This window comes from Balaenoptera borealis (assembly GCF_965194805.1).
Source record: "Balaenoptera borealis genome assembly, chromosome: 10".
In the NCBI taxonomy this organism is placed as follows: domain Eukaryota; kingdom Metazoa; phylum Chordata; class Mammalia; order Artiodactyla; family Balaenopteridae; genus Balaenoptera; species Balaenoptera borealis.
Genome location: NC_138874.1, coordinates 57,479,599 through 57,506,212, shown reverse-complemented (window position 1 = coordinate 57,506,212; position 26,614 = coordinate 57,479,599). Strand labels below are relative to the sequence as shown.

At 49.2% G+C, this 26,614-nt stretch overlaps 1 protein-coding gene and 1 long non-coding RNA gene across 3 annotated transcripts in view; one reads left to right on the top strand and one right to left on the bottom strand.

The window, feature by feature from the left end:
- Positions 1 to 742: 742 nt before the first annotated feature.
- The window catches only part of LOC309635529, a 35,439-nt gene continuing 9,567 nt past the window's right edge, over positions 743 to 26,614 (top strand). The window contains exons 1-3 of one of the 2 annotated variants that reach the window (XR_014248874.1): positions 743 to 911; positions 1,225 to 4,319; positions 24,863 to 24,966. This is a non-coding gene — a long non-coding RNA (uncharacterized lncRNA). The other variant, XR_014248875.1, reaches the window with a different exon arrangement.
- On the bottom strand, positions 8,374 to 10,548 carry DDIT4 (DNA damage inducible transcript 4). The gene is made up of 3 exons (XM_082406912.1): positions 10,389 to 10,548; positions 10,009 to 10,264; positions 8,374 to 9,735 (listed from the first exon to the last, which is right to left on the bottom strand). The coding sequence occupies exons 2-3, from the start codon at positions 10,202 to 10,204 to the stop codon at positions 9,242 to 9,244; spliced, it is 690 nt and encodes a 229-aa protein (XP_082263038.1). The 5' UTR covers positions 10,205 to 10,264; positions 10,389 to 10,548; the 3' UTR covers positions 8,374 to 9,241.

Sequence of the window (26,614 nt, the reverse complement as noted above, 5' to 3'; positions counted from 1 at the left end):
TAGGTGAGAGAATGAGAAAAGCTGCCTTCACATGCTCAGGGCTGAACTCTCATCCTTCCTCCTCTGGGAACCTGTCCTCACTCTGTCTCCGAATTCCTAGAACGTATAGGATACTGCAGATTCATCACCCTCATTCGGCTCTTTACAGTTTACTACCTGTAGGCGTGGGTGTGGTGGACTTGACTGTTGGGGTAATTTGGACCTGGGCTGAGATGTGGAGAGGCATAAAAGTGCTTAGAAGTGTTGTGCACTGTTGGTGGGAATTTAAAATGGTGCAGATGGTATAGAAAACAGTATAGTGGTTCCTCAAAAAGTTAGAACTAGAATTATCATATGATCCAGCAATTCCACTTCTGAGTATATACCCCAAAGAAGTGAAAGCAGGGTCTGAAAGAGATTTGTACACCCGTGTTCATAGCAGCATCATTCACAATAGCCAAAAGATGGAAGCAACCCAAATGTCCATTGATGGATGAAAGGATAAGCAAAATGTGGTATATCCATACAGTGGAATGTTATTCAGCTTTAAAAGGGAAGGAAATTCTGACATTTGCTACAATATAATTGAAACTTGAAGACCTTGTGTTGAGTGAAGTAAGCCAGGCACAGTAAAACAAATACTGTATGATTCCACTTATGTGTTGTATCTAGAGACATCAAATTCATAGAGACACAAAGTAGAATGGTGATTGCCAGGGGCTGGATGGCGGGGGTGGGGTGGGGGGGGTGGGGGGGGGGATGGGGTATTGTTATTTAATGGATATAAAATTTCCATTTTGCAAGATGAAAAAGTTCTGGAGCTTGGTTGCACAGCAATGTGAATATATTTAACACTACTGAACTGTACACTTAAAAATGGTTAAGATGGTAAATTTTATGTTATGTGTATTTTACCACAATTAAAAAAAAAAGTGTTTGGGGCTTCCCTGGTGGCGCAGTGGTTGAGAGTCTGCCTGCCAATGTGGGGGACAGGGGTTCGAGCCCTGGTCTGGGAGGATCCCACATGCCGCGGAGCGGCTGGGCCCATGAGCCACAATTGCTGAGCCTGCGCGTCTGGAGCTTGTGCTCCGCAACAAGAGAGGCCGCGATAGTGAGAGGCCCGCGCACCGCGATGAAGAGTGGCCCCCACTTGCCGCAACTGGAGAGGGCCCTCGCACAGAAACGAAGACCCAACACAGCCATAAATAATAAATTAAAAAAAAATTATAAAAAAAAAAAAAAAAGTGTTTGGAAGTGGCTCCAATGGGCCTCTCCAGGAGATGGTGGATTTGAGATGTCATGGTCCTTTCCATCCTTCTTTTCTTCCATACATGTGCATTGAGAATTCTCTATGAGCCAGGCACTGTTCTAGGCACACAAAAAATGTAGGCTGACATTCTGTTGGCAGAGACAGACAATAAATAAAATTTGAACCAAAATGCTCATGGCTTCTCTTTGCTTTCCTTTACTTAGTGAAAAATTTACCATATTTACACTAAATGGGACCCTAATTATGGAGCTATAATTTATGTTTTAAAACTTCTAGAGCTCATTTTTTGTACTTTTTCATGTGTGTTAAAGTTTTTTTAATTGAGGTATAATTTGCATACAGTAAAATGTGCCCTTTTATTAGGTGTTCAATTCTATGGGTTTGAAAAACATGTACTTAAAAAACATTTTTATTGATATAATTTACATACCATAAATTTCACCTATTAAATTATATTAATTTAATTATATTAATTATTATATTTCTAATTATATAACAGTTATTATATTAACAGTTTTTAGTATATTCACAGAGTTCTGCAACTCTGTGAATATACTAATTTAGAATATTATCATCACCCCAAAAAGAAACTCTATACCTATTAGCATTCACCCCCAACTCCCCCCAGTCCCCCAGGCCTAAGCAACTAATCTTTCTATTTCTATGATTTGCTTATTCTGGACATTTCATATACATGGAATCATACAATATGTGGTCTTTTGTGATCTGCTTCTTTCACTTAGCATAACGTTTTTGAGGCCCATCAAATGTGGTAGCATGGATTATTCATTTCTTTTTATTGACAAATAATATTCTGTTAGATAGATATATCATGTTTTGTTTATCCATTCATCTGTTGATGGACATTTGGGTTGTTTCCCCTTCGATATTATGAATAATGCTGCTATGAAAATTCATATATAAGTTTTTGTGTGGACATATGTTTTCATTTCTCTTGGGTATATACTGAGAAGTGGAATTGCTGGGTCATATGGTAACTGCATGTTTAACATTATGAGGAACTACCAAACCACTTTCCAAAATGGCTCTACCATTTTACAATCCCTCCAGCAATGTATGAGGGTGCCAGTTTTTCCACATCCTTGCCAATACTTGTTCTTATCCACCTCTTTGATTATAGCCACTCTGGTAGTATGAAATGGTATCCCACTGTAGCGCTGATTTACATTTCCCTACGGACCAGTAATGTTAAACATCTTTTCATAAATGCTTATAGGGCATTTGTATATCTTTTAAAATTTTTTTTTCCATAAGTTTTTTTTTTTTTTTTGCTGCATTGGGTCTTCGTCACTGCGAGTGGGCTTTCTCTAGTTGTGGTGAGCCGGGGCTACTCTTCGTTGCGGTGCATGGGCTTCTCATTGCGGTGGCTTCTCTTGTTGCAGAGCATGGGCTCTAGGGTGCGTGGGCTTCAGTAGTTGTGGTGTGTGGGCTCAGTAGTTGTGGCTCACAGGCTTAGTTGCTCAGAGGCATGTGGGATCTTCCCAGACCAGGGATTGAACCCCTGTCCCCTGCATTGGCAGGCAGATTCTTAACCACTGTGCCACCAGGGAAGTCCCTGTATATCTTCTTCGAAGAAATGTCTATTCAAATCTTTTGCTCATTTTTTAATTAAGTTGCAGGAGTTCTTTATATATGCTAGGTGAAAATCACTTATCTTATATATGATTTGCAAAATACTTTCTCCCTGTCTGTGGGCTGTCTTCTTACTTTCTTGATTATGTCCTTTGGAGCACAAATGTTTTAAAATTTTATGAAGTCCAACTTGTTGATCTTCTTTTAAACTTGTATTTTTGGTGTCATATCTAAGAAATCATTGTCTAATCCAAGATCATGAATATTTACTCCTATATTTTCTTCTAAGAGTTTTTATAGTTTAGTTCTTCCATTTAGGACTGTGATCCACTTTAATTTTTGTGTATATATACTTTAAAAAAATTCTGGTATTAAGGTATAATTTACATTCAATAAAATTCACCATTTTAAGTATACAGTTTAATTAGTTTTATCTTATATACTTTTAATCCTTCTGTATTGGGACTTCCCTGGTGGTCCTGTGGTAAAGAATCCGCCTTCCAATGCAGAGGACATAGGTTCGAGGAACTAAGATCCCACATGCCGCCAGGCAGCTAAGCCCACGTGCCACAACTACTGAGCTTGTGCACCTCAACTAGAGCCCGCCAGCCGCAAACTACAGAGCCCACGCGCTCTGGAACCCACGCACCACAACTACAGAGCCCAGGCGCCCTGGAGCCTGTGCGCCACAACTAGAGAAGAGAAAACCTGCACGTCACAGCTAGAGGGAAGCCCGCACACCACAACGAAAGATCCCACATGCCTCAATGAATATCCTGCGTGCTGCAACTAAGACCCGATGCAGCCAAAAATAAATAAAATAAAAATTTAAAAATCCTTCTATATTTTTAGATTTTTTTTCCCTGGGAAGTTAGGGATAGGGAAAATTGAGTGTGTGCCCATTTTCTCTTTTTTCTTATGCCCCACAGTTTTGCTTGTAAATGTATGTGTGTGATTATGTGGGAGTGTGTGTGAAAGAGAAAGAGAGAGAATTTTGATTTTGACATCAGCTTCTTATGGGTTCCCACTTACTTTGGCTTTCTCTAGCAGATCCATGGACCCATTTAATTATATATAGGTTGAATGAATGAATGCAGTAATCAAGTGACGGTCTATCAGTGTCTGCCCTCAGAGCCGTCAGTACCACATGGCCACAGATGTTTCCATGCAGCTGCCCATTGTTGGGACTGAGATGGAGACTCCCCAGCTGGGCCCCTGCGTGGACGTGTCTGGGTTTAATGGGCTGTTTTCTAATTTGTGATTCCTTCATAAAGAGCCCCCTTTTCAGGATAATTACCGAGTCCTGTAATAATCTATTACTTAGGACTGGTTTCTGTTCCTCATGTTTCCTCAGCCTTCCACTGGGCTGCCCCCGCAATACTGGCCACCTCCAGCAGTAAAAGCAGGATGAGGCTGACCAGGACACCTTAACTGAGGAACCAGGAGAGCTCAGTGGATTGAGTGAAAGGCCCAGGAGGTAGGAGACCACACTTCCCATCTTAGCCCTGCAGCCCTGCTCACTGAGCCACTCTGAGCCTTCAAATTTCCTTCTGAAACATGAGGTAGAATTAAAGGAACCTTATCTAGGGTGCTTAACATACACTGGGCTTAGGAAAATACCGCTTAGAAGTGAAGCAGTCTGAGCACATTAGCTCACAGTGATGTTTTTTTACCAGAATTTATTAAGGTTACATATTGACGTGACTGTTGTTAAGATGATGACTTTTGAACGTTAGAGGAAAGGCGGACCAGAGGTGAGGCAGTCAAAGGTGGTCCCTATCACAGGGTGCCTGCTCCACCGCAGCCCAGGCGCCCCATCTCTTGCACAGCCACTGGCTTCCTCTGCCAGTGGTGACACTCCAGTTATACCTTTATATATTGAATACATCATTTCCTCACTATTATCCCCATTTTACAGAAGAGAAACTGAAGGTGACGTGCTCAAGGTCATTGGCTAAGAAATGTCTGAGCCAGGATTTGAATCCAGATTTCACTAACTCTACTGCTTGGTGGTCTTACGCATTAAGACACCACTTCCCTTCTAGGACCTCTGTATTCCTCTAAACTAGGTGTCAGGCAGAGTAAAACAATGAAGTGTTTCTACTCTGCCCTCCTCTCTCCTTAGCCTAGAGTCTGAGGCTGGTGGGGGAATCTTGTGTTGTCTGAGCCCAGGGAGAGGGAGATGATCAAGCAGTCTGACAACCAGGCTTGAAGGGAACCCAGGAGTGGGATACAAAACAAGTGCATACAATGAGATTGGAGAACTGCTGAATTTTCTTTTCTTTTTTTTATAAATTTATTTATTTATTTATTTATTTATTTTTGGCTGTGTTGGGTCTTCGTTTCTGTGCGAGGGCTTTCTCTAGTTGCGGCAAGCGGGGGCCACTTTTCATCGCGGTGCGCGGGCCTTTCACTGTCGCGGCCTCTCTTGTTGCGGGGCACAGGCTCCAGATGCGCAGGCTCAGTAGTTGTGGCTCACGGGCTTAGTTGCTCCGTGGCATGTGGGATCTTCCCAGACCAGGGCTCGAACCTGTGTCCCCTGCATTGGCAGGCAGATTCTCAACCACTGCGCCACCAGGGAAGCCCAACTGCTGAATTTTCTACACTGCAATTGTGAAGGATGAGGCTGGGTGAGGCAGAGGGGAGTCATAAAAGGGCTGGGACTTGCTCTGGGCCTTAAAGGAAGGGCAGGGTTTTCAGGCAAGAGAGAGGGATCACATCCCTGGTGGAGGGCACTGGAATGAGCAGAGTCTGGGGGTAGAGGAGGGGACAGGCCAGGGGAGTGGTAGAGAGTGGTAGAGGCTGTCAGCCTGGGTAGGGTGAATAGGGCCTGATACCAAAGGTCTTCAAAGGCATACAGTGGAATCTGATAATAGGGAGCTATGGTAGGTTCTCCAGTAGTATTCTGCTGGGGTGGGAAATAGAACTAAGGGAGGGAATCCTATACAAAGTGAGGGAATCAATACAAATTTTATAGGCTAAATAGAACAATTTCTGAAAGCATTTTCCAAAATTGGATTTTATGTGGAAGTCTCATATGCTTTATTAGCTTTCAGTCTTAGCAACAAGGGAGCCTGTTCCATCTTCTCTTCAAGAGCCCAATATGTAGGACAAAGCTCCCTGCCACATCTTAGGAGACCTAAGAGCCCTAACCTGGGGTCTTTCTGTCCTATTTGGGGGGATTTTCAAGCCCTGTGAGGATGAGGAAAGGCAGTCTGCCCTCAGAAAAGGGCATCTTAGCTGAGACTTCTTGGGAACCCAAGTTTTCCTCCAGCCTCAATCTGACCATCTAAGAGAAGGAGCTTAGGAGCAGAAGCAAGAAGAACTACAGTTCTGCAGCCCATGGAACGAAAACCACAATCACAGAAAGATAGACAAAATGAAAAGGCAGAGGACTATGTCCCAGTTGAAGGAACAAGATAAAACACCAGAAAAACAACTAAATGAAGTGGAGATAGGCAACCTTCCAGAAAAAGAATTCAGAATAATGATAGTGAAGATGATCCAGGACCTCAGAAAAAGAATGGAGGATCGAGAAGATGCAAGAAATGTTTAACAAAGACCTAGAAGAATTAAAGAACAAACAGAGATGAACAGTACAATAAATGAAATGAAAAATACACTAGAAGGAATCAATAGCAGAATAACTGAGGCAGAAGAACAGATAAGTGACCTGGGAGACAGAAAGGTGGAAATCACTGCCATGGGACAGAATAAAGAAAAAAGAATGAAAAGAAATGAAGACAGCCTAAGAGACCTCTGGGACAACATTAAATGCACCAACATTCGCATTATAGGGGTCCCAGAAGGAGAAGAGAGAGAGAAAGGACCTGAGAAAATATTTGAAGAGATTATAGTCGAAAACTTCCCTAACATGGGAAAGGAAATAGCCACCCAAGTCCAGGAAGCACAGAGAGTCTCAGGCAGGATAAACCCAAGGGGAAACACACCAAGACACATAGTAATCAAATTGACAAAAATTAAAGACAAATTATTAAGAGAATGAGCTGAGGGTGCTTGATGCTTCCCGGTCTAGGAGAGGGTTAATGCTTACCTCCGCATCTAGCTCTTGCCTCCAAACACCAATGAGACTCTCTGTTCTGGAGCCAGACACGGCTTTTTGTTTTCCTCTTTGAGGGTCAGGGAAGCATAGCCATGAGCATTGGCCCTGATCTCAATTCCCAGGAAAGTGCCCCCAGATACCACCCAAGTGCTGAGCCTGCTTCACTCTCAGCTCCACCCTGAGGGGCTGAGAGCAGGCAAGGTCAGCCATGGTCAGAAGAAGACCGTCATTCAAGGGCTTGGGCCTCTGTTTACTAACCTGTAAAACTTCACTAACCCCTGCCCCACCCACCCCTCCCAGGGTAGCTATTAGGAGGATGTGCTAAGAAGTAAGGACTCTTAAAACTACTCTGGGCACCCTCTTCCTTGTTATTACCATTTTCAAATCTAGTTCTAAACGGTTCATTCATTTTGGGGAGTAAGTCATTCCATTCTATCAAAGAGATGCGAGTCTTCTAAACCATCCCAAAGTTCAAGACCCTGTGTCAGGATCCTGGATGAAAATGCAGATTCCTGGGGCCCTGCCCCAGACACATGTGGTCAGAATCTCCTCCAAGGCAGGGAGATCTGTGTTTAATTCAGGCCCCAAGAGATTTGAGTATACAATCAAGTGGAAGAACTACTGTTTTACAGTTGAGCAAACAAGGCCTGTCTGAGACCAGGAAGAGAAACAAGGGAGATAACAACTCTCCAGAGGCTGGTGTGGGAGGATTGGCCGAGAGTCACTGGGAGGGAGGAGTGGGAAGGGCCTTGGCCTTCATCTGGCCCAATCCCAATTTCACTGATAATGAAATTGGGGCCCAGAGAGTGCAATGAGTCCAGGTCACCGAGAACATTCATGAAGACAGGCCTGTAGTCCCCTGGCTCTTGAAGCCCTCACCACACCTCCTACATATGTTGTGTATTTTGCTCCTGCCTGGCAGGTCATGCCCCTCTCTGAGCCCTAGGTTCCTTGTCTAGTCAGAGGCTTGAACCCAGTTAAGTCTTTTTCAAACTCCATTTCTTAGTGCTCCTGCTCCCTAGCCTTTTCATATCCAGAGATAAAATGTGTAATTTTCACTGCAGAACAAATAGAACTGTGCCTTTTTTCACAAGGAAAAAAGCCTCTTGCAGTCCTTTAAGTGCCTGTAAGGACCTTGGGCTCAGGAGTCCTTTGTACCAGGCCCTTCTAACCCAGGGCAGCCAGGTGAGCTCTTTCTACTGAGACTGTGGCTCTGAGAGGTCTGACTCACTCCCTATCTTCCAAGGCTTTCGAGTGCTTTCCCTTGGTAGCCTCAGCCAGCAGAGCCAAGGGAGCCTGCGTTCTTGACACAGATGGCACTCAGTCTACATACCTCCATTACCAAGCTGGCAGGCAGCCCCAGAAAGGGACAGAGAAACACACAGCTGCACCAGAGTGTGATGAAACCCACCTTTTCCAGCACCCATCCCCCTCCCTTTTATTTCATGGCACTGATGAGAGACAACCGTTTTAACAAACATGTTTTTTTTTTATTAGAAAAGTAAAAAATATTGCATAGGTCTTAATACTTGAACATCAAGTGTATTCATGAACAGCGAGTATCTTCATGTAAACAGTTCTAGATGGAAGACCCAGATGGTACTCCTCTGGGGGAGGGGTTCCAGCCCCCACCCCAATCAGCCCCACCCCCTCACAGTTCAACCCTTCACTACACATCCGGGGATGGGCCACACGCAGCTCCCAGGTGTATTTTTTCTTCAAGTGTCAAAGATCCCCAAGTGATCCCAACACCCACCCCTTCTCCTCCTCTTACATTCATGCGTCTGTAAGATAGCTGCCTAGAACAGGTCAGTAGTGAAGCTCCAATCAAAAAAAAAAAAAAAAGATACAAAAACAACAAAGAACAAACATTTGGTCCCTTCAGACCATGAGATACACAAACCACCTCGATGACCTCCCCCCTCCCACCAGAGCCGGCTGCCGTGAGCACACATCCCTTGCAGATGCCAGTGCAGCCCAGCTGCTCTCATGGCTCTGTCACACCACTGTTGTCTTAACTGTCAGTAACAATAAAAATAATAAGGTACATGCTACATACACATCCAGCCAGAAGCCTGGTTGGCCCCTAAGCCTTTGTTTCATGCTACAGGACTGAGGGGCGGCGTGTGAGCCCAAGTGGGAGCCACCTGTCCACACCTCAGTGAGCTTCCTAGGGAAACACCGTGTTCCCCTCACCTTGACCTTCCTCCCCGCAGGTGGCTGTTGTCAGTTTTCTAATGACAGACATCAGTCCCTCAGCTTCTGACTGCCAATGTCCACCCCAAAAGTTCAACTGTCTCTGTCATGGGGTCAGTATCGCCCCCCCAGGCCCAAGTTCAACACTCCTCAATGAGCAGCTGCTCTGAGCTGTACAGCTTCTTCTTGATTACTCGGAAGCCCGTGCTCAGCGTCAGGGACTGGCTGAAGCCAGGGACGAAGGGAGAGTTGGCAGAGCTAAACAACCCCTGGATCTTGGGCCAGAGGCGTGAGTCCAGGCGCAGCACGAGGGTCAGCTGGAAGGTGGGCACAAGGCTAGGGTCGAGAGCCAGTTGACCCACGCTGTGGCAGCTCTTGCCCTGCTCTACGCAGACGTCTAGCAGCGCCCCCCGCAGGCCGCACGGCTCGCTGTAGGCCAGGCGCAGTAGTTCTTTGCCCACCTGGCTCACCAGCTGGCCGGGCATCAGCAGGCGCGCGGGGCGCCGCGAGCCCAGCCGTGCCTGGGCCAGGCTCTCCTGCAGCAGCTGCATCAGGCTGGCACACAGGTGCTCATCCTCGGGATCGCTGAGCAGCTCGAAGTCGGGCAGGGACACCCCATCCAGGTATGAAGAATCTGCAAGGGAAAGCACGTAGGGGAGGGAGTTAGAGCAGCTCCGAACGGGGAGGTGCTGTTTCGCTAAGAAACCAGCACTCCTTCCCACTCTGTGCCTCAGTTTCCGCCCCACTCTCGTACCCTATACTTCAGTCCCCCTCCTCTGCCCGCCTCCTTCCACAATCCGGATTCTGATGGGATAGGAAGCCAAGGTGGCTTTTGACTCCTTCCAGCGCGGTGCTTTCTCACCTCCCCCGCCCCTCTATTCGCGTCCGGCTCCCGCACACGGCTTACCTTCCTCCGGCCCGAAGCCACTGTTGCTGCTGTCCAGGGACTCGCAGTCCGAGCTCTCCAGGCTCGCGCAGCGGCCGAGTGTCTCTTCTCGGGCCGCCGACCCCCAGGCTGAGCGTGGCGGCTGATCTGGGTTGGGAGTTCGGGACAAGGACGAGGACGAAGAGGACGACGAGAAGCGATCCCAAAGGCTAGGCATGGTGAGGACGGACGCCAGGACGTTTGCAGATGAGCTCAGGGTGCTGGAGCGCAGAAGACGCTGTAAGACAAGAGCGGCGCGGGCCCGGCGTCAGTCTGGGGGCTGCTCCAGGCTGAGAGCGCTAGGACCCCCACGGGTGAGGCTTCTCCGCGGAGCGATCAGCACACACAGAAGGGACACTCACCAGCTACTGCGGTCAGCTAGAACTGCTGGGACAAGTGCGTACTGCCGCTTGAATGAGTGCGCGAACTGGTGCCAACCCCCGAGCTCTGCCCGTACCTGTCCCTTCTCCCAACCCGCACCTCCCCCTCGGCCTGCCGCGGTCCCTAGCACCAGAGCAGAGAGACCTATAAGGACTAGCGCGGGGAGGCCACACCCCTTCCGCGCCGCGGCCCAATCCAGACCCGGGAGTGTGGCCCACCTCGACCAATGGACTCTGGGCGCACGTTCGCAACGTTCTCTCCTGCCCGGTGACAGCCGCCTGGCCCCGCCCCCCTTGGGCCCCAGAAAGCACCCGGCCAAACCCGCGAGCCGCGGCCACGCCCCCTTTCTGGAAAGGGATCCGCGGCGGCTGCAGCTGCCAAGGTCCCCGAGGGCGCTCGCGGCAGGGGAGGATCTAGGAAAGACTTGTTTATTATAGGGTCGTATTGCTGGGGGAGGGGGTAGGCCGCGGCCGCGCGGGGGAAGAGGCAGGGGAACTTGAGGGGGGCAACAAGCAGGGAAAACGGTTGCCCCCAGCGTCTGAGAGCCTGTGAGCTCTGGGCACAACTGGGCGCACAAGTGGATGCCAGTGGAACTGCGGCGCGGGGAGCAGACGTTAATCCACCGGCCCTCGTGCACGTACCCCACGCTAACCCTGCCTTACGAAGGGTCGGGTTATGGGGGTGGGGTCCAAAGACTGGGCAGCTCCGGGCACCGTGCTCCCTCTTCCCGGCGGCCCCACCTGCCCGCCCGCTTGTTACTCTACAGCCGCAGGGGATGGATTAATTGGTGGGGGGAGCTCCGCTCCCAGCCTCCAGCTGCCTCCAAGGAGGGGGTTCGGGAAACGTGGTTAAAAGAGTATTGATGGGCCCCGGTTCCTAGCACTTGGTTCTGGAGCTGGGAGCTGGGACCCATATCAGAGGGACACACTGACCCACCCGCCGGCCGTAAGGACGGACAGAGGTGCGGCTGTGCCTCCCCCGCCCGCTGCGGCCGAGAGGCCCCGGGCGTCCGCCGGGTCCTAGCGCCCCTCACTGCCAAAACGCTTTGTGTAAAAGAGCCGGAGAGTTGCATCAGGACCGAAGACCTAAATCTCCGGAAAAGCCCCGGAGTGAAATCGCTATCCCCTGTTTCGTCATTCAGGAGGGGGCCACAGAAAATGTGACCCGACGGCGGTGCTCGAAGACTGACAGAGATTGCTGACGGTGGGAAGGGGTTCGGACGGATTCGACCTTTATTTATTTAAAGATATATCAATCTGGGTCACAGGATCCTGATGGAAGAGAGAACCAAACTTACATCAGACGCTCCCGTCCCTGGGCGGGCCAGAGCCTAACCAGATCAGACTGGCGGGCGTCGCCTCGGGGCAGACTTGCGCGTGACCGAAGACACTTGCCGCCGGAAGAGTCCGGGCCGCTGCCATCCACACCCCCTCCCATTAAAAAAAAAAAAAAAAGGCTGACCCGTGGGCCTTCCGGGCAAACCAAGACTTAGAACTGTAAACGACCAGAATCAAGCCCTGCACCCCATCCCCTTTTTCCAGATGGGAGAACCATCTCTGGAGACAAATTTATGGATAAAAAATAAATTAGACGACTCAGATTAGGAGATATCTTAAAGACTGCTGCAGAATAGAATAGTCTGTTAGCTGCTGGGGCTTTCAAGGCCTGAACACTGGCCCTTTCTTCCTATCCTCCAAGCTCTAGTCACTTGCTGGGAACCTTAAAGACACCAGGTCTTGGCAATTAGGTGAAGTGCTTGGAGGACTGAGGGTAGATGACATCCTCTTGAAATCACCCTTTACTGAGGTGGGAAGGAAAGAGTTGGGGTGACCTGTATGGGTGTGTCTTTCTGTCAGGACTGAAGATCAGGGAATTAATCCATCAAGACCATTCACTCCTCCCAGGCTGACTGGGCTGGGGACATCTGAGACAGCAGGATATAGACTTAGGGTGTTTTTCTTCTCTCTCTCTCCACTGACCCCGCATGAAAAAAAAATTCAGAAAAATGTGGAACACTAATCTAAGAAAAATAGAGGTTTCAGAAGCAAAAGAATCCAGTGCCATTTTGGAAAGGTCAGTTCACTAGGAATCATTCATTCATTCAATAAGTAGCCATCACGGAAGCAGTGTGCTGCTGTCTCATTTTGTTAATAAAACAGCTTTTTATAATGGGGAAGGGCTATGTTAATGGGCACTGGGTAATTTTCTTTTCAAAAGAAATCCATTAATGTTGTTGTCTCATCATTTTCAAAAAAGGACAGGCAATCTTAACCCTGGAGGTTTTTCCCAGAGGAGAGAGTGGGCTATAGGGTAAACAACCACCTGCTAGAAGGCCTGGCTGCAGAGGGATGAGGGTGGAGGGCTAAATGGCTTCCCCACTGAAACTCTTCACCCCTATGAAGGAGGGGGGCAAAGCCCCGTACCATTGTCTGTCAGGAGAACCTTTGGATGTAGGAGGGGAGTTTCCTAACTGTTAGCCCCTCCGAGGAGCTAGGGTGGAGGGTCATGGTTCATCCTGTGAGGTGAAGGGCAGGATCCCTTCCACATGGCTGGGGCTGGAAAGACATGGTTACCATCTCACACACCTGTCTCTGCATTGAAGATGGGATGGGGGGTCCCAAAAGTGGTACTTGCAAGGAGGAGGCAGCTCCATCTCCTAGCCTCTGAGCCAGGCCTCTTCAAATCCTTCAAAGATCCTATGAACCCTGCATTTGCTTCTCTCCCCGTCAGGCTTAGGCTGGCTGCAGGTCAGGCTTGCCTGGACATGTTCCCGCCAGCAGCCTTGGAGACCCAGCTGTGGCATCCCTTCCTCCAGGAAGCCTTCCCCAGTGCCCAACCCAATACACCATCCCTTAGGTGCCCCTCCTCAGGTCATCCTCACACCCCATGCACATCTCTGTTAATAACTGTTTCCACTTTGGTCTTCTCACCGGACTATGAGCTTCCTGAGGGTGGAGTTCTACTCTTCTTAACTTCCAGTGGCTAGCACATAGTAGAGTCTCAGTGAATATTCCTTGGATGAATAAATGAATGAATGGATAAAGCAAGAAGGTGGATTTTCCCAGAACTGCAGACCTACATCTGGATTCTCAGGATCTGGGTGGCCTTTGGGGTGAGCCTTCAGAAGAACTCCATGCTACCTTTCTATCCCCTTTCTGACAAGTGCTGCCAAGAGTGTTGGATGTATCTGAATATCTCCCTTCTTCCTCAGCTCAGGTCAGGAAGTGGGCTTCTAAGGCAACCTAATTCTTCCAGTTGGAGTATAGTCGGCAACCCCAGGAAGTTGGGGATAGAGGTGCATTGTGCAGAGAGCTGACTTGTGGGAAATCTTTTAAAGCAATTAGTACTTTCCCTTCAAGTGCCTTAAAATACTGAAAAATTTTTTTATTGAGATGAAATTCACATGTAAAATTAAACTTTTTAAAGTGAACAAGTCAGTGGCATTTAGTACATCCACAATGTTGTGCAACCACCACCTCTATCTATTCCAAAACATCTTTATCATCCCAAAGGAGACCCTGAACTCACCAAGCAGTCACTCTCCTCAAAATACTTCTGAAGTTTATATTCCCTTGTTGGTGGGAGTAGGGATGCCCCTTTGCACAACTCCAGAGGGCACTATTACCATTCGAGTCTGTGCATTTACATGTGTCTTCTGGGGAAAGCACTCCTAACATAGACACAATGTGCAACATGGAATCTGCATCAAGATGACCCTGATGGGGAGATGGCTGAACTCCCAGCAGGAGTGGGCTAGTGTCATGTCCCCAGTGACTCAGGCCTCTGGAGTTGGTAACCAGGCCCCATGTCCCAGTCTCTGTGGCTAGAGCCATGCCTGTGCAGAAGCTCTGCCTCTTCCCAGCTCTGCCTCTTCCCAGGTCCCATAGGACCCACAGCAGCCTGCAATTTCAAGTCAGTGAGCACACACTCCAGGCCACTTGCCCCTCCCTGTTCTGGCGGTTTCTGTCCTGTGCACCGGTTCCCAGGACCTCAGTCTGGCAAGTTGCCCCAGTCGGGTTTGGGGAGTTAAACCAGATCTTGGGGTGGGGGTGTGTTCCTGGGAACCCCAGAATTCAGGATGGGAACCCCTGAAGGCCAGCCAGCATGCCTGCGCGGCTCTGCTTGGGGTGCCTCCACAGCCTTTTGGAAACGTGTCATTGAGGGGAGTGGAGGCGGCAGGAGGAGCCCGGGTGGTGGGGAGAGGGTGGAGTGGTGGTGGCACGTGGGGACAATGAAGCCAGCAAAAGTGTTCCCAGGACTCCTGTGGCTTTTTTACTTGAAAAACAACAAACAACTTGGTCAAAATAGCAAGATTATAAGTGCACCTGGTTTACTAGGAAGGCTGTGAAAAGCTGTTGACAGCTGAGGGCTTTAGCAGGATTTTGACTGTTATTGGAGGGAGAATTAAAAATTCAGTGGGGAATCTTTTTGCAAGTGAAGCTACTTTTTGAAATGGATATACTAACAATACATTGTATTGTGCAGCCTTTCAAAGAAGCTTTTGAATTATATTATCTACTTACACCCGAAGGAATGAATATAATGCCATTCTACAGAAAAGCAAATTGAGGTCCAGAGTGAGTGCCCTGTAATCCTACCATCAACTAGTGGCTTTCTAGCCTGATTGATAATTAGAACCTTCTGTGGAGCTTGAAACCCACCTCCCCAATCCCCATTCTGATTTGGTAGGTCTGGATGGGTCCCTTTTGTACAAAGCTCTCTGGGCGGTCCTGATGCTCATCTTTAGTTGGGATGTCTGCAGACTGACCTGTCAGGAAGAAAGGTAGGCCTTGGAAGGAACGCTGGATTAGCTTCCCAGCCTCTCTGTGGGTTGGGGGTGGGTTCGGGGCGGGTGAGATGGCACACAGCTGTGGAGACTAGGCCCACACGTGGTAATGGTGAGCTCACAGCCAGCCAGTTCTAATGGGCTCCTAGGTTTCACAAGAAGTCATTTCCTCTGGGGACAGGGCAAAGGGCAAAAGGAACGCCACCAAGGGCTGGCTTGTTAAACCACCATGACAAAGGTGGAGCTAGGAGGGTAGCCTGAGTATCCTGCCAGAGCTCAGGTTACCCCTGCAGTGGTGAAAGGCACGACGGCCTGCCAGACTTCCACTGCTCCCGCACCTCATCTCCCCCGCAGCCAGAGTTGTCCTAGGGATCCAGATTCCAGGGCACTGTCTCTCTTTTCTCACTAACACACTGGACTGCCTCTCAGGAAGGAATCCCATCTGCGGGGTCAGCTTTTGGCCAGCTTCTCAGAATCCCTCTTCCATCCTAGCTTCTGAACTCTTATGAGGGAAGAAAACAGTGAAGTGGAGGGAGGCTGAGGTAACACCCCTCTCCAGTTAGTACCCAAAGCCTAGGCTAACTGGCTTTCCGAGGCAAGCCCAGGCCCCGTGAGGGGACAGGAGTCAGCTGACCTGAGTTCAGGCTACTTGGCTATTTGGCTGCTAAAGATGAATAGGGTTCCGAGCTGTGGCCTGAAGCAGCACCTAGGAAGCGTAACGTGTCTTTGAAATCCAGTATTTTCATTACAAATTATTATTTTATTTTATTATTTTTATTACAAATAATGCAATCTTGCATTCTATTTTATATTTTATCCATGTGTGGGAATTTGTGTTAATTTCAGTAGCAAACTTTAAAATGACTTAATACTTCAATTACTTAATCTTCCCTGCCCCCAAAAAACCCTTTTTAACAAAAAGATACACTGTGTTTATCCTGTGGCTTCAGACACTGTTGGGATTTTCATACCCCAGTTTTGAAAACCCAGAACTAGAGAATCTCAAAGGCCTATTCAACCTCCACAAAGATCATAACAAAGAAAAAAAGATTTAAGTTCTATGGAGCCCCTTTTCTAAAACTCCCAGGGTGGAGGGCAGCCCATAGGGTGGTGGACCATCTGGAGGAGGCCGGCCAGAGAAGGTAGAAACAGACGTCCCAGTTCCAGCCCTTTCAGCGTTCTTGCTTTTTGAGGGTTTCCAATTGCCATATATCAAAGGGGGGGAGGCAGGGTCAGGATGAGCTTTGTTCATCAAGGCGGGGGTGGGGGGATGACAAGGATAATCAGAAGCTGCTACAGTGGGGACAGCCTGAATCCAGGCTTACATTTGCATAGCGTAGATGAGACAGGCCTCATCAGTGCCATTTTACAGGTAAGAAAACAGGTTCGGATAGGTGCAGGGACTTGCCTAAGGTCACATAGCCAGTCAGCAGGCTGGAGCCGTGACTCTAGATCTAGGCTGATTTCCTTGATTCCAAGCCCCTGTCACTTAGTTGTGAGCCAGAGGAACTGTATGGCTGGGAAGGGGGGCAGTACACGTTGGGGAGCGGTGGTGTAGAACAGGTGGAGTGAACACCTGGAGTCGATATGGAGCTATTGACAAAAAACTTTCTCTGCTGGTTTGGCTCTTTGTTTTTATCTGATGAGGCTCTTCCTTCCCCTGCAGAATTCAGCAGGGCCCAGCAGTGCTGACTCAATGGCAAAGCTCACTGTCGCCATGGGGTCCCCTTCAGCTAGACAACCGCAAGCCCAGAAGTGACACTGATTCTGTCACATCCTCCCTCCAGGTATCCTCCCTGAGAGCTCAGGAGGGCTCATCTGGGACGTGGTGAGCCAAAAGAGGAGCCTCTCCCCGCCCCCAGCTGTTCCGTTTGTAACCCACAAAGGACAGACTTTGGCGTAGGAATCCAGAAGCTACGGCTGAATCTTTTTGTATTTAAAAATCACACGCAGAGAAACACACACACAAAAATCTAGATTTCTGGATTCTGCTCTGGGAAGAGGAGCACACAAGAGCTGAATTGACTTCCCCGCTGTGGCTGGTCTGCAGTGGGGCCAGCGGGGATGGGGGAAGGGAAGACCCCCTGCTCCCTCTCCTCTCCCCTCCCGCCCCCCACCCTCGGCCGAGGTGCGCCTTCAGGGGAGCCGGGCAGGGGAGGTGACAGATGCTGAGCAGCTGACTGGGGAGGGCGGGGGTCTGTCTCCACGGACCCCCTGGTGTGTGTTGGGACGAGCGGGGACGTGACTTGGAGAACGTGCGTCTTGGGGACGAGGTGGGGGGAAGGAGGGAAAGTGAGACAGGGGAGAAGGGCGGGGCTAGCGTTGACCCCGCCCACTCCTGGGAGGAAGGAGACTCCTCCCACCGTCCTAGAGGAAGGCCGCCAGGCTGCGGAGATGCTGAGCTCAGCACTATTGTTGTTGGGCTGCTGGGTGGGGGGGCAGGGCGAGCGGCCGGCGCCTTTCTGGGGAGGGCAGAAGAGCGGGGAGAAGGGGAGGGAGGAGAGGCTGAGGAGGCCCTCACAACCCTGAGGCAGTAACTCTCCTCGGGCCGGGTCCGCTAACAAAGCCGTCTCTGTTGGGGTGGGGGAGGCGTCCTGGGTGCACGCAGAACCTTATGGGGGTGGGCGGGGGAGTGTCTGTGAGTCACCACCCTACACCCTGACTTAGGCCCAAGAACCCACGTCAGAGAGGCAGAGCCCTTGTGCCCTCTGACCCCAGGATTTGTTTGGTGGAGGGAGTGCCGGGAGCAGTGCCTGTTCCTATAGGGCTGCAGGTCCGAACTGCCCGGGCAGCCTCCGGGGACTTTTATTTAAGGCAGCCTTATGAAAAAGCAGGGAAGATTAGCTTGGGAGGGGAAGGAAGAAAACCCTTTGGACCTACTTGGCACAAATGGTTACCCAGGCCAAATGGATGGGTGGCTATTTTTGAGCTGACCTACATACCTATTTGCCTCTTTATCTTTTTATTATCACACATGGTTATTATGGGAGCTTTTCTTTAGCACTCGGTGCAGCTGCTGCATTTGCTGAGGGCTGCACAATGAGGCATGTTGCCTCATTCTCCCAGGAAGTTTTAAGAGTCTCTGGCCCAGGGAAGAAGGACATCAATAGGCCTTCAGAAAATTCACCAAGTTCTTTTCCCAAGGAACGGGATCTGAACCTGGATGCACCACGTCCAGAGCTTGTTAGCCTTGGAGGCCAGGAATGATATTCGGATTTGGCAACAATGTCCCTGGGTTTTGCCCAGGCCGGCCTAAATGGGCCTCATTGCTTGCCAAAGTTGACCTGTGGTCCTGCAGCCCCATACTATGGCAGGTGAGGCTTCGCTTCACAGATGGGGAAACTGAGGCAGAGATGAATTGTGGACAGAACTGGTTTGGGATTTCCTGCTTTGATTGTGGAAGTAACTCTGTTATCTTAAGTAGAAACAGGGAGAGCCTGGAACTTTCTATTTTACTTTTGTTCAGCTTCACTAAGGCCTCCCTCTCAAACCTTTGAATAGCTCCCCACTGCCTTTAGAGCAAGTCTGGCTCCTTACCTTGGCCTCACAAACCCCCAGGGCTGGCCCTTGACTATCTCTAGCTGCACCTCCCTCCCAAAGCCAGGAGGGGAAAATCACAGATGGTTCTAATTACCTCTGAAACGCTCTTAAATTTTCTATAAAGTACAGTATGCCTGGCTTTGTGTATACAACTTTGCACAGTAATATGTATGTAGATGTGCAAAATATATACAGCCATGTACAGTGGATCATAAAGAGAACATCAACAAAGTGTAAGCATATAGTTTACAGTATTTTTAATCACTCTAAAGAGAAACAGACACATAGACGTGGAAGTGAGACTGGCAGAGGTGACAGCAGATTTCTGTCTCCTCCCATCTGGTGCCCTCTCTAGGGCATGAAATCCTTGGCCCCTGGGAAGGAGAATGGGGGCTGCTTGCCCTCCATAAAATGCTCTTTTTGGCTTGGATTTTTCTTTCCAGGCTGGTATAATTGACTTTGTCCAGGTGCCCTGTGCCCTGTGCCCTGTGGGATGCTTTTCCTCTGTGGTCTCAAGTGTCTTCCTTTCCAGCTTGCTCCCATCTTCACACAGATTACTTTTCCCAGATGCCCTTCTAGCTCCTTCTGACTCACACTCCAAGCTTGTCTCAGCTCAGGGCCCTCCAGGAGCCCCTTTTGAGCACACTTGGGAAGCTCCATGTTCCCTGGCCAGAGAGTGCAGGGCCAGAGAGTCCAGTCCAGAACTGCTTGCCTTTGAAGCCAGCGCTCAGTTCCCAGAGCTGTGGATGAGTTGCTCTCTTCTCACTTGATGTATATTGAAATTATCCTATCCTGGGTCTGATGTTCCATCAGTTTGTAAACTCCTTCAGAGGTCACCTAGTTTAAATCTTTAAACACCCACCACCACAACTACCCCCAACACACACACACCCCTAACCTCTATATGTTAGATACATATGGTATACACTTAACAAGTATTTGGCCCAGAATTGAATGGAAGTAGAGCTCGCCTGTGACTCAAGGTCAATGTGATGTCAGTGAGAAGTCTCCCTTGACCCCTATCAGGCAGTGGGGAACTCTACTTCCCCTGAACTCTGATAGCGTGTATTATTGTCACAGAAAGTTAAAACTGAAAGGGGTATTTCCCTTCTTGTCAGATGAGAAGGTTAAAGGGGAAGTGGCCTGGAATGGGAACCAGATCCCATCGTCTGCTGGCTTCACTGGCCCTCTCTCTTGGTGGCCCCATCCCTTCTCCTCTGTTGTTTCCTTTCAAAGCACTCATCTCATATGTAATTATCCATGTGTTTATCTGTGTGGATGTATAATGCCTGTCTTTCCCACTAAACTGTAAGCTTGCCAAGGTCTGTATCTGTTTCATCCCAGAGCTCCAGTGACCTGCACAAAGCCAGGTCCCCAGAGTTCCCAATACATATATATGAAAAAGAAAATGAGTGTCCATGTGGCCTGAGAACCTCCTTCTACTTCCCCAGGGCAGCACTGAGATTGGCTCAAAAACTGCGGAGTTGACAGGCCTAGTGCTCCTTGTCAGGACCTCCAAGGCAAACACCCTGTCCTGAGCTTAAGACCTAGGAGGGGAGATAAGACACCGTGTGAATAACCCTAACTCAAGGAAGACAGCTGAGCTGGGAATGATAGTCAGACTTGGTGTTGCAATCAAGCAGTGGTGTGGAAGGCAGATCAGAGGTTTGAGACCTGAGGCCAGGAACCAGTTAGATAGTGATGGAAAAAAACTGAAAAAAAAAAAAAACCACCTTGAGTGTCTGTGGCAGGATAACAGTTAAATAAACTATAGTACATCCAAATCATGGAGTATTATGTGGGTGTTAAAAAGAGTGAGGTCAGTTTTGGAAAAATGCCCGATACGTTGTTAGGCAAAAAGAACAAGTTGCAGAACAATTTGTAACCTCTAATCTCATTTTGAAAGAAAAACAGAGGACACTCCCCTGCAGACACACACTTACATGTGCAGAGAAAACATCTAGAAGGGTACTGGAAAAACTGCCCCCAGAGGTTATCTCTGAGGGATGGAGGGGTGGGAGAGGCTTTTAGTTTTTCACTTTATACCTTTTTTTTTTTTCAGGTTAAAAAGTAAGGTTACCTTTATTTTGCTTTGTAGAAACACTGGAAATTGGATTTTTTAAAAAAATTAATTTTATTTATTTATTTATTTGGCTGTGTTGGGTCTTTGTTGCTGTGCACAGGCTTTCTCTAACTGTGTGGCGAGCGGGGGCTACTCTTCGTTGTGGTGCACGGGCTTCTCATTGTGGTGGCTTCTCTTCTCGTGGAGCATGGGCTCTAGGCATGCGGGCTTCAGTAGTTGTGGCTCGCGGGCTTCAGAGCACAGGCTCAGTAGTTGTGGCACACGGGCTTAGTTGCTCTGCGGCATGTGGGATCTTCCCGGACCAGGGCTCGAACCCATGTCCCCTGCATTGGCAGGCGGATTCTCAACCACTGCGCCACCAGGGAAGCCCTGGAAATTGGATTTTTACCATGAGCTCATATTACTTTCACAAGAGGTTTTTGTTTTTTGGCTATTGCAGGATTGCGGATGGGGTTGGGGGTTGGCTAAAGAGGTGGGGTGGGGCTGCAGCAGTGGAGACCCAGTGAGAAGTACTGCAGCTCCTGGACAGATGGGGGAAGGGTCTGGGAAGGCTCTGTGGTTCCAAATGGGGAGAAGTGAGGATGGCTGTGGAAATGGAACGTGGGAAGCACAGGGCAGTGTAGGGGAGGCTCATTCAAGATGACTGACCTCCACAGTGCCTGTGACCCTGGGTAGGGGACAGGGAGCCCAAGACCAGGAAACCTTAACTTTTGGGAACAAGGGCAAGGAAAGGAAGAAGGTCGACCTTTAGGACCCTACGGATTCCTTGGCTGTTTCACCATCCTTCGGGTACAGACCGTTCTGGCTGCAGCTTGGAAACAGAGCAAGGAGGGGCCAAAGCCAAAGGCGGCAGGAGCAGTCTGCCTTTCACAGGGCACGGTGGTGCTGGTGGTGCCCCCTGGGTCTTTGCCCTCCTCCTGCTTGTTCCTGTGGTCTCACGTCCAGGCTTGGGTGAAAGGCCCGGGCTTCTGGCCCCTTCTGGAGGCGAAGCCCCTGACTAGGATCAGGAGCAAAGAAAACCAGAACAATGCTGTTCATGGAGAGATTGGGAGAGAGGGAGCTGAGTTGGGGCAGGAGAAGTTTCTTGGCTCAGAGAAGCCAATACAAGCCTGGAGAAGGTCAAAGATGAGGAATGTTCTGTGATTTCTAAGACAGCAGCTCATTTATCTCAGAAACACTTGCTCTGAGCCTGAGTCCAGTGGTAATGCTGCCACCATGCAAGCTGGGTAAACCGTCCTCAGAGGGGCTGTGTTTGGAGTCTTATCTCCAGGTCTCCCTCCTAAAGTGCCTGTGAAAGGCAGGAGGGAGACGTCTGCCCTGGGCCATGGGGCATTTTCATGGGGGTCTATTCAGTCAGCACTCCAACCTCCTCAAGGAGGTATTCTTTTACAAAGCAGGAAACTGAGGCTGGGGAGGATGGTGCCTTGCCCATGACCACATGGTTAGGAAGTGTTAAAACTGGGATTTGAACCTGGGTGTGCCTATGTCCCACTTATAATTTGGTTGCTTGGAGCTCAGAACACATTTTCCCAACAAGATAATGCTGTAAGTAGTGGTTTGGTTGCCATAATGGCCTAGCTCACCCAGGGTATAGCCGGAATTAATTCTATGTTTCACTGCGGTTGTGGATGAATCAGGCTTCTGCGGGCTAGCCTGGAAACCCACAGAAGAGGGAAAATGCATTTCAGGGTGTGCCCGGCTGGGAACTCTTGCCCTTACCATAGCGCCTGATTCAGGGCAAGTAGGGAATGTGGTGGCTCAGGGCGCGCTTGTCCATTTCCAGAGCTCTTCCAGCAAGTCCTGGTGAGTTCTAGCTGTTCACCGGAGGGGGCAGAGCCCTTGGCAGGTTTGGGGTTTCTAAGCCAGGGAGTGTTACGTGAGAATGTGCACTGATTTTCAGACTCTGACCATCTTAGGCTTTTCTCTTTCTTCCTTACACTGCCTCTCAGCTTCCTGCAGTCATCTTCCATCTTCTTCCCCTAGGATGGAGCCCTAAAGGCAAGACCTAGGGTTTATTTTCACAACTAAATCTGATGTCTGCCTATGAAGTAGGTGGGTGATAATGACTGCACAGGGTTAGGAGTGAATGGAGATCAAAGCAGCTGTTGAGAGAAGCAAGGATCCATCAGAGCATTTAGAGTGACTTCAGGGAGAGCAGTCATTCATTCAACAAACATTTACTGTGGGTGTGCTGGACACTGTCCTCCTCCCTTTCATGGCACTTCTGTTGCCAAAAGAATCCTGGGAATGACTGACTGTGGGTCTCAAACCCAGAATCTTAGCATTGGAAGAAGTCTTTTCCCAGATGGAAACTGCAGTCATTCATTAGTTCAGGAAGGTCTAAATGTCAGGCTAACTACTGAGAATACATAAAGCCTGAAATTGAGGTCCAGAGGGAGGTCGGAAATGACTTGCCCAGTATCTCAGTCCAGGGTCCCAATGCCTGGACTAGTACCTGCCCCTTCTGGCCACACCCATGGCCTTCCTGCCTCAAGATATATCCCAGTCAGCTTTTAGGATTCCTCTGGTTTGGAGTCTAGGGCCTAGGGGAAGCCCACAGAGAAGTAGTAGGATTCCTTTTTTATGGACAATAATAATGCCTGGGTTCTCCCCTGGAGTGAGAACTAGATTTCCCACTGGTGGGGTTCGGAAGACATAGAAGACTTTTCTCAGTTCTATCAGTGAGCCACCTGATCTCTAAATTCCAGGTCTTCACAAGCACTGTTACCTTTGCTTGAAGTTCCCTTTCCCAGGCTCCTCTGTCTGGCTAATTCCTAACTTCCCTTTGGGTCTCAGTTTGAACAGCTCTCCCTCGAGGACTTTCCTGGGCCCCCAATGTTCTTAGGTCTCCCTGCTCGGTGCTCACCCACAGCACTCTGGACTCCACCTAGGATAACCCTGGATCCTCGGGATTGTTCTTGCTTATTGAATGCCTTTCTTTGCACTAGACTGTGATCTCTAGGAGGGGTAGACACCATGGCTGCCTTTCCTTTGTTTGTACATTTGTTTTTAGCAATTGTGTGCCCTTTATCAATCATTGCTTACTTAGTACACAGTAGGTGCTCAATGTGCAGTTGGGAAAGACTGTGATCCATGGCTACAGGCAAGGCCTTCCGGTGAGTGACTTCCACTCAGGTCGTTCAACAACCGTTTATCAAGGACCAGCATACCCACAGGATGCAAAGATGACTTGGAAAAAGAGGCTCACGGGGCTTCCCTGGTGGCGCAGTGGTTGAGAATCTGCCTGCCAATGCAGGGGACACGGGTTCGAGCCCTGGTCTGGGAGGATCCCACATGCCGCGGAGCGACTAGGCCCGTGAGCCACAATTACTGAGCCTGTGCGCCTGGAGCTTGTGCTCCGCAGCAAGAGAGGCCGCGATGGTGAGAGGCCCGCGCACCGCGATGAAGAGTGGCCCCCACTTGCCACAACTAGAGAAAGCCCTTGCACAGAAACGAAGACCCAACACAGCCAAAAAAATAAAATAAATAAATTAATTAATTAAAATACTTATTAAAAAAAAAAAAAAAAAGAGGCTCACCATCTAGTAGAGGAATTGATGATCCAGAAGCCAATTTAAAAACTGCAAAAATCTCTTCTAACCAGATAGTTCAACCCCCTTCCTGAGTCCCTTTCCCTCTCTCCTGGCCCATTGATTCTTGGCTATTTGGGCTGGGGCCCAGCGTCTGCCTCTGAGTTTCAGGACCCTACCCAGGCCCAGAACAATCCGGGCGTAGTGTGGGGCTGCACATAGGCTTCTGGTGGCAGGTCCAGGGAGCTGAGGCACAGGGCAGACAGAGCACTGGGCTCTCCAGTTTCCTCTGGTCAGCCCTACACCACATGCCAGAGCTTTTAGCTGTTTTGGAGAATTCGTTAAGAAATCACCTTACTGTCAAATTCATCTGGAGAGAAACTTCGAAGGTAAAGGCTTACATTCATTTCAAGGGTTTGAAGTGCTGGTCTTTAAATAGTTATCGCTAAAGTGTCAGGAGATCTGGGTCCAAAAACCTCGAATTACTGACCTTGGTTGTTCCTCCCAATTTCCCAGAGCCTCAGTTTTGTCACCTGAAGGAGGTTTTGTCATGAGGAACATGAGATGCTATTACGTGACAGTGCCAAGCAAGTCGAAGATGCCTCAGGATGAATGGGAAGGTAAGTGCCCACAGTCCGGTCACTGGAGGCTCACACTGTAGGGAGGGCACAATGGAAGTGGCCTCCTGGGGTCCTTCAGTGGGCTTTACGCGGTGCAGGTGACCTAAGGCTGAGGCTAGTGAAAGGCAGCACTAGGACCCAGGGGCCAAGCCTGGAGCCGGCTCAGCCGGGTAAGTTCACAGCCAGAACACAATGTTCTCAGTGTACCCACAGGAAACCCTGAAGAGGAGAACTGCACATGGCCTTCTGCTGGGTGTGTTCTGGTCCTAGCCTTTTATTCTTTTTCCTAACCTCAGTCCCCACTTTCACATCCTGTAACCTGCAGAGCTGCCCGCCCCACCCTGGTGGGCTGGTCCCAGGCCCCAGGAGAGCAATCAATGCAGGAAGCCCAAAGCCTGGCTGGCCTTCACCATTTTCAAATAAGACCGTTTGCCTCTAACCTTGGTTTCCTGAATCAGCCCTTTGTGATGGAAACTTTTCACAGTGCGGAAGGCAGACACAGGGGACAAAGCTGAGTTTCTAGCCGAGGCGAGGGTCTTGGCTCACATGCAGGGAAACAGCTGATGCCTCTGAACCACCTCCACCCTTCCTCCCTGAAGTCCAGGCCCCACCTGGGATGGGGTGAGGGCCTCCACGGCTGCTGCATAAATCAAAAGGAACTGGGAGCTGCCTGGGGAACCAGGGCCAAGTTTGGAGCAGAACATCCTATGATGTGGTTCCTAGTTTTTATTTCCACGAATGCTATAATATGTTGTCCCACCAAGCTATTTTTATTGAATGAAAAAATTTTTAAAAAGCAAACCTCTGCAAAACCAACAGCCCTCTGTTACAGGGAAGGACAAGGTGAACTTTTCACTTCCTTCCCCGCAGCCTATCAACTCATCTGCGGTTTGGTGTCACCCACACTTCCATACTATATTCAATCTCAATTTTTGCCTCCTTGTTTTTGAATCTGTGAGAGCAAGGCTCTTAAACCCATGTTGCTCCTGCACGTTGCATGAGACCTGCAAAAGAGTTTTCTTAGTGAGTTCTCACAGCTGATTGCAGAATGGCCAGGTATGGAGGCCAGATGCCAGCCCGGAGGCAGACACAAGCCCAGAGAGAGTGAACAGTCGGGGAGAGTCTGTGAGCAGCCAGCAGCACCCAGCCGTACTCTGGCTCCCTGCGCTACTGGGGGCTACAAGTAAGGAGCAAAGCTCTTCTTTTATAACACACCACATATCTGCCTCCTTAATGAGGGGCCTGGCCATTGAAAATAAACCCCAGTGCTTATATTAAGCTCCATTAATAGGGCTCCTTCCACTCTGGCATTTCAGAGTCTTTTCCCAAATATTGGTTTGTAAGAGAGTTTTAGTGTGTCCTCACCCCATGCCTATAAAGAGATTTGACTGGGTGCTTCCCATACTTATCCAAGCTCAGGGGTTCCTTTCTTGGAGAAGGAGCTTCCCAAAGCTGGCAGTGCTGCTACTGCACACTGGGAAATCTGCACAGAACTTGCAGCCCCCAAAGACCTGGGTTCTAGTCTCAGTTTTTCCAATTTGCTGTGTGACCCTGTGCAAGTCACTTTCCTACTCAAGGCTTCAATACCCTCATTTATAAAAGTAGAGGATTTGGTTAGACATCATTGCTGTTACAGGTGGAATTGTGT